This window comes from Drosophila busckii, chromosome 2L (genome assembly GCF_011750605.1).
Source record: "Drosophila busckii strain San Diego stock center, stock number 13000-0081.31 chromosome 2L, ASM1175060v1, whole genome shotgun sequence".
In the NCBI taxonomy this organism is placed as follows: Eukaryota; Metazoa; Arthropoda; class Insecta; order Diptera; family Drosophilidae; genus Drosophila; species Drosophila busckii.
The window spans coordinates 4,908,746-4,923,015 of NC_046604.1; the positions used below are offsets into that span (position 1 = coordinate 4,908,746).

Consider the following 14,270-nt stretch of genomic DNA (forward strand, 5'->3'; position numbering starts at 1 on the left):
TATAAAAAAATAATTAACGTCAACGATATAACGATAACACTAACTGCTTACTCCAAAAATGAAATGTGTAAATGTAACGATAACTTGTACGAAACGCTGGTTATCATTATTAGCATTAACTTTTGTACGGTATTAACTAAATCACTTGGCATTCTTATTGATATCAAATGAGCGCACTTACCCTGCTGACAGACATAATCATAGCCCTGACGCACACAGTCGCCCACTTCACAGCCGTGGGTGCGGCAATCCTCTTGCGGTGGTGTCAGATAGCCTATAAAATGGGAAAGTAAACATAAATAAAATTCATTCACATTACAATTATATAAGATATACACAGTGAAGGGAAAACACAATAGAAACTGATTCCTCTATGCAATTACAACTCAACACTTATTCAAAAGATTATACTGGGACATCATTTAAACCCAAATCAAATCAAATATGGCTAGTAGGCTTCCATTCTTAAGTATTGAAACTATACTATTGTTTCCCAATTAAACAAAATTTAAGATAAAATTCTCGCCTAGCCTTTCTGGATTTCCTATCAATGAATGCAAAATCTTCTCCGATTATAACAATGGTGCAGTTTCTAATTATTGTTTCACAACTTACATTGCACATAGGCATCGCCGTTGGGGAAGTTATCGGGGCAGTAGCACTCGGCCTGATCGTTGTTGCGCACACGGCAGGCGGCATTGAGGCCGCAGGGCTGCTCGTGGCAGGCATTCACTAGTTTTCCCTCGCAGAGGCAGCCCTTGCGGGCATCACCCATGCAGCCATCCATGCAGGCGCATTCATAGCCGCCGGGCAGTTCGATGCACTTGGAGTTGACGCCGCAGGGATTGGTGGCACAGCCACCATCCAGGGGCTGGCATTCGCTTGCGGGATTACCAAAGAAGTCTGGTGGGCAGCTGCACTGCGCTTGGCGATTGACCACACGGCACTGAGCATTGATGCCGCAGGCGCCGTACTCCAAGCAGGGATTGCGGCATTTGCCTTCGGCACAGCGTTTGTTCGACTCGCAGTCGCCGTCCTCGCGACACTCAAACTGCACGCACTCCTTGCTGGGCTCACCCTCGTAGCCATCGGGACAGTAGCAGAGCATGCGATGCTCGGAAACTGTGCACAGCGCGTTTCTACCGCAGGCACGTTCATCGGCGCAGGGATCCACGCATTTGCCCTTGGAGCAGCTTTGGTCGGCAGCGCAGTCGCTGTTGGATTTGCAGCCAGCAATGCAAGCGCCACGCTCGCAAAGCTGACCCACGGGACACTGACGCTTGGCGCCGCACTTGTTGCGGCACTTGCCACGCGCACATTGCTGTCCGCAGGCGCAGTCATCGTTGCGCGCACACTTGGCAGCGCAGTAGGCGCCGCTTTCATCACATTCACAGCCGGGATGGCAGCGCTCGGGCGGCAGCTGGCAGCCAGTAAGACCATCGCCTATAAAGGAAGCTGGACACTGACACTGCACGCCATGATTGATGACCAGGCAGTCGGCGCATTGGCCACATTGACCAGGGGTTGAGCAGGGATTCGAGCATTTCTTGTTGACGCAGGCTTCGTCGCTGGCGCAGCTCAAATCTGTGCGGCAACCAGTTTGGCAAACGCGATTCTCGCAGATTTGTCCTTGAGCACAGGCGCCGTCCGTGTTGCAGACAGTGCGGCAAGTGCCGCGCATGCAACGCTCATCCGCTAAGCAGTTCTGATCGTTGCGGCATTTGCCTTGACAGCTGCCAGCATAGCAAAGTTGATTCGATTCACAGTCCTCATTGCGTCCACAGGCAGTGCGTGGCGCTTTGCAAGCGACATCGGCCCTGCCACTGAGTCCTTCAGGGCAGCTGCACTGCTTGTGATGCTCCAGCACATGGCATAGCGCATTTGTGCCGCAGGCCGTGGGATCAGCGCAGGGATCTACGCATTGTTGATTAATGCAGGACAGTTGACTGGGGCAGCTCTGATCGTTGCGACAGCCGGCCACACAGTTGAGTCCCAGGCAGAGCTCGCCATGAGCGCATTCGTTGTCGTGACGGCACAGCGGCTTGCAGACGCCTTGCTGGCAACGTTCGTTGGTCAAGCAGCCGGCATCGTCGGCGCAAAGTGGACGGCAGACAGATTCGTAGCAGGCCAGGCCATTGCTGCAGTCGCGATTCTCATGGCACTCCAATGGCGGGGAGCGCACGCAACCCACTTGTGCTGTTGGGTTGGGCACCATGTTGTCCAGACAGCTGCAGCTGGCGCGATGATTCGACACCGAGCAGACAGCATTGGGACCGCAGGGACTTTCCACGCAAGGATTAACACACTTGTCGTTGCGACAAGACTCCGAAGCGCTGCAGTCATCATCCACATGGCAGCCATAGACGCACTTGTTGTGCAGACACACATGGCCCAGGAAGCAGTCGTTATCCACGCGACAGGTGACTAGAGAGCAAAAGTTAGAGATTAGTTTTAGTTAGTTTAGAAAATTGTAGTAAAGACGATAGAAACAATAAAATGGGTAGTGCTTGATACAAAATTCGTTAGCGTTTCTATTTTCGGCTATGTCGTTTTTTAAACTCTGATTCGTTTTGGATACTATCGTTATGTTATGTTAATTATTGCTATTTAGATTTACTGATTTAATTTATTATTGTAGAATTACAGATGAATGTTTTTGCTGGGATTGGAATCTTGATACAATTTTTAACTCTCAGATGAGCTGAAAGGTTGCTTCGGACCTTTTCGTCTTTATTAGTTCGTAATGTACCCATGACTGAGCTTCTATTCCTGAATTTTAATTCTTACGCTTCTTTTGAGAGTAATTTTATGGAATTCAATGTATTGAATAAGAAGCTATAGCCCTGTACTTTTCTGTCTTTTCAAGCTAGTTAGTCGGATAAAAGTTAATGATCGATAAACGTAAATTTTTCTACTAATGTGTTCAACGTATTTTAAGACTAATTTTAAGAAAATTATTATATGAGTTTATAAATTAGAGTGCTAAAATCAATTGTATAACTGAATATGTTGATTCACTGGCAAATTCTATTTCTTAGTAGAACGCACCGACATTAGTTAGAGCTGATCGGTAAACGTTCGGCTCAGAGCACAAAATTTATAAAGCACGAACTCATTGGGCATTATTGTTTCTATAGCTTCGATTTAATGCTGTTTGCTACTCACGCATGCAATTGCCACGCAGGCACTTCTCGTTGGAGGCACACTCCAGATCGGTCTGACAGACAGGCAGACACATGGAGTCGCGACAGCTGTAGCCAGGCGAGCATTCGCCATCGCAGGCAACAGGCACGCGCACGCATTCCTTGGCAGCATCTCCGGTGAATCCACTCGGGCAGTTACACTGCTTAACATGATTAAGCATTTGGCATTCGGCGTTTTGGCCACACGCTTGTGGCTGTTGGCAGGGATCGAAGCATTGTCCACCTTGGCAGACCTCAGTGGGGCCGCACTCAGTGTCCAGCAGGCAGGCAGCTAAGAAAATGCAATCAATGGATTAGTAAACTGTTTGAGCTTGGCAGTTGGCCCAGTTGCAACAGTTGACGGTGGTCCGTGTGTGTGTGTAAGTGTAGTCGTGTTTAAGTGTGTGTGTGTGTGTGTGGTAAGTGTGTTTAGTTTGGAATTAGTCTAGGCTACGGGTAGCTCCGTTTACAAAGCCAGTCCAAAGTTATAAGCTGTGGCGACTGCAGCTCATAAGAGTTGCAAGAAATTGGCAACTGAACAGATTGAGAGTGAGAGAGAGAGAGAGAGGAAGAGTAGACTACTGCTACTTAACTAGAGATATAAGTCTAAGTATATTTTGTTTGACTTATCAGACTACATTGGCTTATGGCAAGTTGCTTATTCCATTAACTCAACGCTGAGCGCCACAGCTTGAAGGTTTCCGTGCTAGTTTGATAAGTGAGTGAGTAGTGAATTAATCAAATTAAGTAAGTTGAGGTTGAAGTTGTTGGGTAGTAGCTCTGGTCTGTTGGGTCTTGTGGTGTTAGTACTTACGTTTACAGACACTATCGGAGCAGTAGGTGTTGGTGGGGCAGTCGCTAGTGATTTGGCAGGGCACTGGCAATGGCTTGCAGCCGACTAAGCGGTCAGCGGGTTGGCCGTCATAGCCATTGCGGCATGCACAGTGCGCGACGTGGCCCTTCGGAATGCATTCCGCGTTGGGGCCACACTGCAGCTGAGCGCAAACGTCCTGGCACTTGGGCACACCATTGGTCTGCGCGCACGCCGCATGCGGCGGACAATCCTCATGCGTCAGACACTCGACGGCGCTGCGGCAACCTTCGTTATAAGGATCGCCCACCAAGCCGGTGGGACAGCTGCATTTGTACGAGCCGCGCGAGTTGCGACAACGCGCACCGGGACCGCAAGGCGCGTCCTTGCAGAAATCGATAAGCTCGCAACGCACGCGCGGATCGCCACTGAAGCCAGGCTGGCAATGGCACACCTGACGATGGTGCTCGGTGGTGCAGAGCGCGTTCTCGCCACAGGGTTGACCTATGAGGCAGGCAATCTTGCACATGTGATTATCGCAGCTCTTGTCATTGGAGCAGTCCTCATCGCGCTCGCACTCAATCTTGCGACAGCCCGAGCGTGCATCGCCAAAGAAACCCGCCTTGCATTCACAATCGGGCGCATGGGAGCGCGCAACGCACTCAGCATTGCGTCCGCAGGCAGCGCGTCCCTGGCAAACGCCTTCACAACGCGCGCGTCCATAAGCATCCTGCAGGCAGCTCTCCTGCTCGCCACAATCCTCATCGGTGCGGCACTCCAGCTCCTTGACGCAAATATTATTCGCGCAGTACTGCAGCTGCGGGCACGTGCTGTTGGCCTGGCAGCTGCTCTGGCAAACGCCCTGCAGGCAAAGCTGCTCGGTAATGCAGTCGCGATTGCTGCTGCAGAGCGCGCTGCAGATGCCGTGCGAGCAAATGCTGCCCTGGGCGCATTGGCTGTCCTGCTGGCAATACTGCAATGGCACGCAGCCCTGCTTGGCATCGCCGGTGCTGCCGGATTCGCAGGCACAGAGTCCAAGATGATTTTGCACGCTGCAGCGCGCTAAGGCGCCGCAGGCATTGGGCAGCGAGCAGGGATCAATGCACTTGGCATCCAGGCAGGCCTTTTCATTGGCGCAATCCTCATTCGACTGGCATTCCATGGTAACGCATTCAATATGCGCATCGCCGCGTGCATTGGACGCGCAGCTGCAAACCGCTTGATGCGCCTGCACTTGGCAACGCGCATTCAAACCGCAGGCAGTTGGGCTGCTCGCAAGGATTGCGGCAACGTGACTGCTGACAGCTTGGCGCTGTGGTGGGCAATCAGGCATCGCTTAGACATTCGCTAGCATCATGGCAGCCACTGGTGACTGCATCGCCTATGAGTCCAACCGGACACTTGCATTGATAGCTGCCCGGCGTATTATCGCAGAAGGCAGTGCTATGGCAAGGCTGACTCAAGCACTCGTTGATATCCTCGCATAGTCCATTCGTTAGTTGATAGCCTGGATGGCAGAGACACTTGGGTGCATGCTCCTGCACCTGGCAGCTGCCCTTGCCGCAGCTGATGAGCTCGCAAGGCTGTATGCAGCGATTGGTTTGCTTATCGCAGGCGCGCTCCGCTGAGCAATCCGCATCATCGATGCACTCCACCTTGAAGCAGCCTACGCCGGCGTCATTAGCATCACCTAGATAGCCCGCTGGGCAGCTGCACTCGGCAACATGTTGCTGCGTTTCGCACAGCGCATTAGCGCCACAAACTGTCGCCGCGCAAGGATCTGCGCATTGTCCATGTATGCAGGCCAAGCTGCTATCACAAGCGGCGTGGTTCTGGCACTGACGCGACTGCTGGCAGCCCGACAAGCCGTCACCCACTGTGCCGGCGGGGCAGACACAGCGATAGGAGCCAGGAGTGTTCTCGCAGCTGGCGCTGGCGTGGCAAGGCTGCTCCGTGCACTCGTCGATGTCCGCACAGCCGAAGGGCGTGCCGATGAAGCCTTGCGCGCATTTGCATTTGCCGCTTAGGCAAAGCTCCGTGGGTGGACAGTCTGCGTCGGAGTCGCAGCCCGGCTGGCATGTGCGCTCACTGTTGCAAATCTCACCTGTCAAGCAGTTGTTGCTGGTGTAGCAAACCTTGCGGCAAACCTGTTGATAGCAGCGTTCGCCTACAGCGCACTCGGAGTTCTTCTGGCAGGGCAGATTGCATTGATTGCCTATGCACATGTGTGCGCTGGGGCATTGATTGCTGGCGAGGCAGGGCGCGGGTACACGCACGCAGCCCTGCTCGGGTGTGGGATTGCCCTCGAAGCCTGCGGGGCAGCTGCAAATGCTGCGCTGCTGCTCCACATTGCAGAGCGCGTTGGGGCCGCAGCTGTTGCTTGCCTGGCAGGGATTCAAACATTTGTTCTCAATGCAGCTTTGCGTCTGGCCGCAGTCCTTGTTGCTGCGACAGCCCAAAATGCAGTGGCTGTCCTTGCAGGCAAGTCCAGCCCCACATTGACTGTGATCCAAGCAGCTGACGACGCAAACATTGCCCACGCATTGTTCGTCCTGTGCGCAGTCCGTGCCGGCGCGACAGGCAACGCGACATTGTCCATTGTAGCATAAAGCGCCGCCGCATTCCAAATCGCTGCTGCACTTGGAGCCGCTGCGCGTGCAGCCCTGCTTAGCAGACTCGCCCACAATCTGGAAGCGCAGCGGGCAGCTGCAGACAGGCTGGCGATTGATCACCTTGCATATTGCGTTCATGCCGCAGGCTTGCTCGCAGGGATTGCTGCAGCGTCCGCCAGCGCAAATTGTATTCGCTGGACAGTCGGCATCGCCATGTGGACATTGCGCCAACGGACGACAGCCTGAGGCGTGAGCTGCGGGCTCGCCTTCGTACAGCGGCGGGCACTTGCAGCTGGCGCCATCTAGCGTCAGTTCACACATAGCTGTGGGATGACAGCTGCCGCTGGCGCAGCCGCTTTGCTTGACACAAGCAACTTCAGGCAGTGGATTTGCTTTGTAGCCAGGTGGACACTGGCAAACTGCGCGATGCGCTTCAGCCAGGCATATGGCATGCTCGCCACAGGATTCGGCATTGCAGACATCGTAGCAAGTGTGCGACATGCGATTGCACATCTGACTCGCAGGACAGTCGTCGTTGTAGACACAAGGCACGCTCTGGCAGCCCTTGATGACATCGTAGGGATCGCCAGCAAAGGCGCCAGGTGGACATTGACATTGCGCTTGATGATTGTTGGTGATGCAAACAGCGCCTGGTCCGCATTTCTGACGCTCGCAGGCGGCGCGACAGCTCAAAGTTTGATTGTTGATATCCTTAATGCATTCCTCGGACTCCGCGCACTCCGCATGACTGCGACATTGCTGCTGACGCGTCAGCTGGCAGCCATTGCGATCATTGGGATTGCCCACATAGCCATTCAGGCAAACGCAGCTCGCTTGATGACGCTGCGCCAGGCACTGCGAGTTGGCAGGACATTGATAAGCATCACAGCTGGCGACGCACTTGAGCACGCCCAGCACATCGGCGCGACAGGCGTGCGACTGCACGCAGTCCGCATCGCTGCTGCAATCCGGCAGCGTAGGCTTCTCACAGGCGGAGCTCAGTGGATTCCAAACATAACTGGATGCGCAATTGCATACCGCATGTCCAGCTTGGTTGATGCTGCAGAGCTCGTTGGCGCCGCAAATGACATGCGCGCAGAGATTGACGCACTCGCGTGTGCCGCCGGCAACGCTGCTGCTCTGGCAGCCAAATCCACGCTCACAATCGTTGTCAGTTTGACATTTATCCAGTGGCGTGGGCACTTGACGCTCAGGCTGGCAGCCCGCTTGCAAGTTGCTTGGATTGCCGTAGTAACCATCAGCGCAGAGGCAGCTGGAGCGATGTTCGTTGGCTACGCAGAGCGCATTGGGACCGCACTGCACCTTGGAGCAGGCGTCCAGACACTTGCGCAGTCCTTTGCCTAGTTGGAAGCATATCTCGCTGGCAGCGCAGTCGCCATCGTTGTGGCACTGACCGCGTATGCTGCAGCCCTGCTGCAGATCCGTAGGATTGCCCTCATAGCCCAGCGGGCAAAGACATTTGCCGGCATCGCAAATAGCGCGTGGTCCACAAGCGGCGTGTGCGCAAAGATTCTGACAGCGTCCGGACTGGCAGCTATAGCCAGCGGGACACTCGACGCGTGCGCTGCACTGACAATCCGCAGCGCTGTGGCAATAGCGAGATTCGATGGGCGCGCAGGCGCTGTAAGGATTACCCGCATGTCCAGCTAGACAAAGACACTCAAATCCACCCGCTGTATTCAGACAGGCGGCATTTAGTCCGCAAGGTTGCTGCGCGCACTCGTCCACATCCTGGCAGCCTATATACGGATTACCGCTGTAGCCTTGTGGGCACAGACAAGTGAGCTGCTGACCCACCGCGCGACACTCGGCATTTGATCCACAGCTATTGGGCTGACAGCTTTGCTTTGACTGCGGGCCGCAGCTCTCGTAGGGATTGCCATAGCTGCCGGGATTGCAGGCGCAGCGGCTCTGACCCAGAGCGTACTCGCAATGCGCATTCTGTCCACAGCTGGGCGAGCACTTGGCCTGCTCTATGGGTGGCATGCAGAGCAGCTCGGGATTGCCCACAAAGTTGGGCGCGCAAATGCATTTGCCGCTGCTTTGTTCGCAGCTGGCGCCGATGCCGCAGATGACGCCATCGCAGCGCTGCTTGCAACGTCCATTGAGACAGATTTGTGGCGCCTCGCAGGGGCGTGAAGCGCTGCACTGATCCGTGCTGCAGCTGCCGCCTGGGAAGGGATTGCCCAGCGTGCCCTGTGGACACTTGCAGGTGGGTCCTTCACTCGTGGGTATGCATAGCGCGCCGGCGCCGCAGATGACATCCTGGCACTGGCTGACACAATCTCCTAGAGCATTCTTGGTGTAGCCAACGCGACAGCGACACCAGCCCGCATGCTGCTCCGCTTCGCAGTAGGCATTGGCGCCACAGAGCAAACTGGCGCAGGGGCTCATGCAGCTGCCGTCCAGGCAGGCCAAATTGCTGGCGCAATCCTCATTGCGACTGCAAGTGCTCTTGGCCGTGCCCTCGGCCAAAATGCAGCCACTCTTGTAGGCATCACCAGTGAATCCTTGTGGGCACACACACTGGTAGCCGCCCTTCTTATTAACGCAGTACGCGCCATAAGCACATGGCAGCTGAGCACACTCATCCTCATCCGTGCAGCCCAGCAGGGGATCACCCTTGTAGCCCGCCTCGCACATGCATTGCGGCGGATCTGTGGGCGTGCACTTGGCATTGATGCCGCAGGCGTAGCGCTCGGCTTTGAGGAATCTGCCGTTTGGCGCATGTGTGTAATAACAACACTGAACCAAGTGCAATAGAGCCTACCTAATAGTACAGAGCGCTCGACCGGGCCCATAACACCCTGCCCCAATAATCAATGCGCCAACGGTGAGAGCGGATCCGCGCCGCAATGCGCATGTTATGCGCAAGCTCTTGGTGCATACGAGTAGTGCGTCGAATCCTCCTTTATTCCGCTGCGCACTGGCGATGAGGCGCATGGAGCGCGAAAGTGCCAGATGACAGCATCGCAGGTGAATGCCTTCTCAATGGCAGCGTGAGACATCAGCTGTAGGCCGCCAGCTGATTAATCGACACTAATGAGAACAGGCATAAGGTCCGCAGGAGCCTGTAGCCTGAGCTCACTGTATGACTCTGTAATGTCCAACCCGCACTGGCGCGAGTTCGGGCTGCGGTTATTCTAGAGGCCGGTTGGGAGGCAGCCAAGTAAGCGTGACGAGTGACCTGCGAGAGCAGGATAATTTTGGCACTCGGCGTGAGGGCGGCCAAAGGATCATTCGTTCGCATGAAGTGTATCGCGCCCAGCCAGTCTTGGGACACCTGAGCTTGCCTGGACTCGGAAGGCGAGGCCGCACAGACGACCCGCTAGCTGTGCCAGCAGCTTGGTAATAGGAGCCCGCGCCCTGGCATTGCACACTCGCGTATCCATTTTGCCTCTGTTGCCAGCTCCAATCGCATCAGCTCGCGAAAGCGTATTGCGCGATAGGCCGAGCGGAGCGCACGCAGGAGCGACTGCAGAGTGGTGTCCGCCGGCATGATCTCGTTCGCAGAAGCTCGGCGAATGCATATACACAAGCGGGCCTTATACGAGCGTCCACCACTGGCCAAGTCACATCCTTCCGTAGACAATCGCAGTAAGCTGTCTCTGCTCCAGTATCACGTCAGGCACTGTGAGCCTTGACCGCACTAAATGTCTAAGACGGCTGGCCGGCCACTGTACGCGATCCTGTGGAGCACTAGTCTTTCGCCAGTCTAGCAGGCCATGCCTGCGCTCAATCCGGAGCAGCTCAGCGAGGACATGGCCATGAGGCGCCACAAGCCTTCCGGTGTGAGGCCACTATACACTGATAAGCTCGCCGAGGCACATTGGGCCAGCACGAACTAGGGATACAACCACCTTGCAGTCGTTTGCTGCGCAATAGGCGTGGCACGCCGCAGACGTAGAGGCGCGAGAAGCACATTCATGCAGCGAGTGCTCCTAATCAACCAAAGCGACGTTTCGCGTTCTGGGCTGGGAATTACGCTGTATCAAGAACCTGTCTGGGCTGCAGCACGTCACTATGGGAAGACCTTGGTCTCGTGGTAGCCAACATGCACTCTGCTGCATGAGCGGTGAGCCGCAGTCAACGTGTCTGTTCCAGGCACTAGTGATGGCGACCGAAACAACTCGTGTGCCTAACAACAAGATCGGCCTACTGGGCAGAGAGAGAGTAGAGCGAACGTTCTTGGGCTTTCAGCCTCCGCACAATGGCTATTGCCAGGACTAGTCGGCTCCATCTCTCTGGCAGCTGCCATATCTGGCGATCACACAGCGCACTACGTAGAGTCGAGGAACCGCAGAGTGCTCGATCCAGCTAGTGTGCCCTGAAACGCGAACATAGTCGACACGTCGCCTGGGCAGATACACGTCATCGGTCCTTCAGCATACGCGTGCACTCGCAGTCTGCGCGCACGGCGCGGCACCTCGCGATCACATCATCACAAGCTAGGCTCTGAGCTGTGTCGGACCTTCACCTTATCACATGAGTCGGTGCAGGGCGCAGCTATACCGCTCCCGGCCACGTATCGCAATGCAAGTGCGGCGCATTCTGGCCTTACGAGCCATGCACACAGCGTCGGGCCAATCGAACAAGTCACGCACGGTCAGTTGCACCGGGCATCCGCCCAGTTCGCAGGCTGCCCGGCGCTGAACATCGCTGGGAATTATATGGTCCCAGCCCCTTTCACTTCGTGAGACTGGCACCTAGGGCTTACCAGCACCGCTAGACTCGTATATCACGGTTGCCTGAGCTACGACAGGTAAGTCGTTCGGCCACACGCGCACAGTTCTTGCCGCTCGCAGGAAGGCTGCTTGCAGGACCATCCCTTGCCGGCGTGCTGGAGGACTAGAGCCACCGCTCAGCCTCTCAGCCTCACAGCAGAGTCGACGCGAGACTTTAGATGGCGGCGGACTATTCAACGCACGGAGCATGGGGTCACACATTCGGACGTGCGTGCGTACAGGCTCGAGTCGACTGTTCTCACGCAGCTGAGGCCAATGGGCTCGTAACGCCATCCAGGCAGAACATGCTGCTCTATGCACTACCGCATTGTTGGCTGCAGTCATTAAGTTGCTTGCCCACATAACATATATTCACATCTCCACTGCCTCGGCAGGTCAACCTGGTCGATCGGGTTTGCCTTCAGTAGCGCCCGTGTGAATTTGCAGTCTATCTGCCGTGCAACAGCATCGCATGATGCGGCATCGACTCCGAGCTTACTGGCTTAGGCGCAGCGATGCCGCACTCCATATCGATATCGACGCAACCGCGGAAGGGATCACCGGTGTAGTCCGTTTTGCACGTGCAAACGAAACTGCCGATGGTGTCCGTGCATAACGCGTTCTCGCCGCACGGATTGTCCTGGCATTCGTTGATGTCTTTATGTGTGTGTTGGCAAGTGGTGTTTGGTGGTTGGGGAATTTGGTTGGTTGGTGCACGTGCAACGCGTGTTCATTGGCGTGTTTTTGATTTTGGTATTTTATATATATTCGCAGGCAGGCAGGCAGGGGAAGTTGGTTAAATATATTAAATTAGTAAAACAAATCAATATAAATGCTAAATAAATAAAATACTATGAATTTTTGTTTGGTGGGAAAAGCAATAGCGTGAAAAAGAGCGGAGCGGGTATAAAGGCGGGGAAATTCAAAGATACTAGCGTGGGAGATATAAAGCTGAACTTGAAGCTTTCGAAGCTCGATAAAAAGCAGCTGAAAGGCAATAAAAGTAAAGCACTGAGAGTAAAGTACGAAAGCGCATAATTTTCTAAATTGAAGCTGAAGCAACAAGAATTTTGATTAAACTTGGACGCGTGTGAGAGTTCAGATTGAAATTTTGATATAGCTTAGTTCGAAAGATTTTGCAAATACACGCGCCCAGTTTTAAAAAGGAAACTGGGCGCAATCACATTTAAACATGAATTGACACAGGTGATGCAAGCATCTTTAGAGCGCAAGTTATTGACCTAGTTTGTCTTGAGGCTAGCTTCATATTTAAATTGTTCGCAATTCACAACTCAAAAGCTTCAACACTGTATTAGATAATGTATCAATACATCCGATCTGTTCCTATTCATCCAATGTCGATTTGCCTGAACCTTTTAATTGGCTCGAGCTTTTTACATGGAATGTCTATATCATCATGGTATCTAACACTATTACGCAGATCTACACTGACAGACTTACCCTTCATAGATAATTCCTGTATGCGTGCTTAGTTCACTCTATCTTAAGTAGTGAGTTGATTTACTGAATAGTTCAACTGAGTTACAGCATGATTACTCAATTTTGAGTAATATGCTCTAGTCGTTTAGAGAGATTCTGTGAGAAATGGTGACTTCAAGAGTATGCTATAGATAGAAGCAATAAGGAGCGCGGACGGAGGCCAACAAGACAGAGACATATTAAGGCAACATGCAATTTTGTGACGAGGCATTATCAACTAACTACTCTGCGCCAATGCTCAAATTATCGCGCTGTGCCTGTGGACACCGCTCACACAAGGGACAGCGGTTATATTGGCCAGGGACACAATCATCCAACTGTGGACATCTTCGGGTGATGCATTGCGAAGTTGCGCCCGCGACACTTGGCACACACAGTTCTCGGCTGATATTGCCGATTCTCATCGAATGCCTCCAGGCAGGCGAAGGACCACCTGCCGGGTTGCATGCAAGCGCGCTACCTCTAGAGGCAGTGACGCCAACGCATGAGGAGAGTCCCAGGGTGTAGCTGTAATCAGATGTGCTGACGCGCTATGTCGGCGCGAATACTCTACTGCGTGCGGGATCCAGTGCGTCGCACGACACAGTCACAGAGCTCGAACGACAAAGCCATGACGACATTGAATGACTGCTACAGCGCTACCTTGGCTAAATCACTCGCACAGTTGCTGTCACCCAAAGCGCGAGGCGAGTCAGTGCATTGTGTAGACTTGCGCATTTGCCTCAATGGCGTATGCGTGTGTGCTCGACGGACGTTACGCATGATGCGAGGTCATTGTGCATTGATCCAGCATGACTGCTGTCTGCATGCATATGTGTTGCTTATCTAGCGAGCGCGAGTTGCTCGACGTAGAGTGTCCCGAGAATGCTGAGCGAGATGTTGGTATAGGATTGCTAGTTATAGCTCATTGTGTCGCTGCCATGAGTGATAAGAGAACTAGACAAGACACTTATCACGATAGTCGTGCGAGAAGATATCAAGATAATCATGATCTCGCGAAGGTACCACGTGAGGGACGGCCTGTCTAATACTAAGGAACAACTACAAGCGCACATGGCACTGACAATTCAGTTAAATAACAATTAGCCACAATTCCGCTTAACTCACACTGCTCTACAGCCGTGGCATGTGACTCACCGTGTGGAGCACGCTCTTTGTGGACACTAAGCGGTCAATGACGGTAGTCTGCCATTAGGTTACGAGACGTGTCCGCGTTGTGTCGGTACACGAACAGGCGTTGACTCCGGCTCTCGCATGCACGTACATCCAAAAGTCACTGCAAGCTCTTGGGCATGCGAGCGATCCAGCTTGATCTACGTATCCGCGTGCCGGGCAGTCGAGCTAGCGATGAGCCAGCCCACTCGAGATTCTGTACCCGGACTATGTGGGCCCAGCAGGGTTCCAGCAAGCATTTGATGAC

General features: G+C 53.8%; 1 protein-coding gene across 1 annotated transcript in view; it reads right to left on the minus strand.

Moving 5' to 3' along the window:
* Positions 1–14,270, minus strand: part of LOC108598529 — a 102,936-nt gene that overhangs the window by 62,767 nt on the left and 25,899 nt on the right. The window contains 8 exon segments of the mRNA XM_033294043.1: positions 182–274; positions 616–2,424; positions 3,166–3,474; positions 3,997–5,254; positions 5,256–9,339; positions 9,516–9,651; positions 11,344–11,617; positions 11,850–12,052. Of these exon segments, the coding sequence (XP_033149934.1) occupies positions 182–274; positions 616–2,424; positions 3,166–3,474; positions 3,997–5,254; positions 5,256–9,339; positions 9,516–9,651; positions 11,344–11,617; positions 11,850–12,052 (8,166 nt within the window).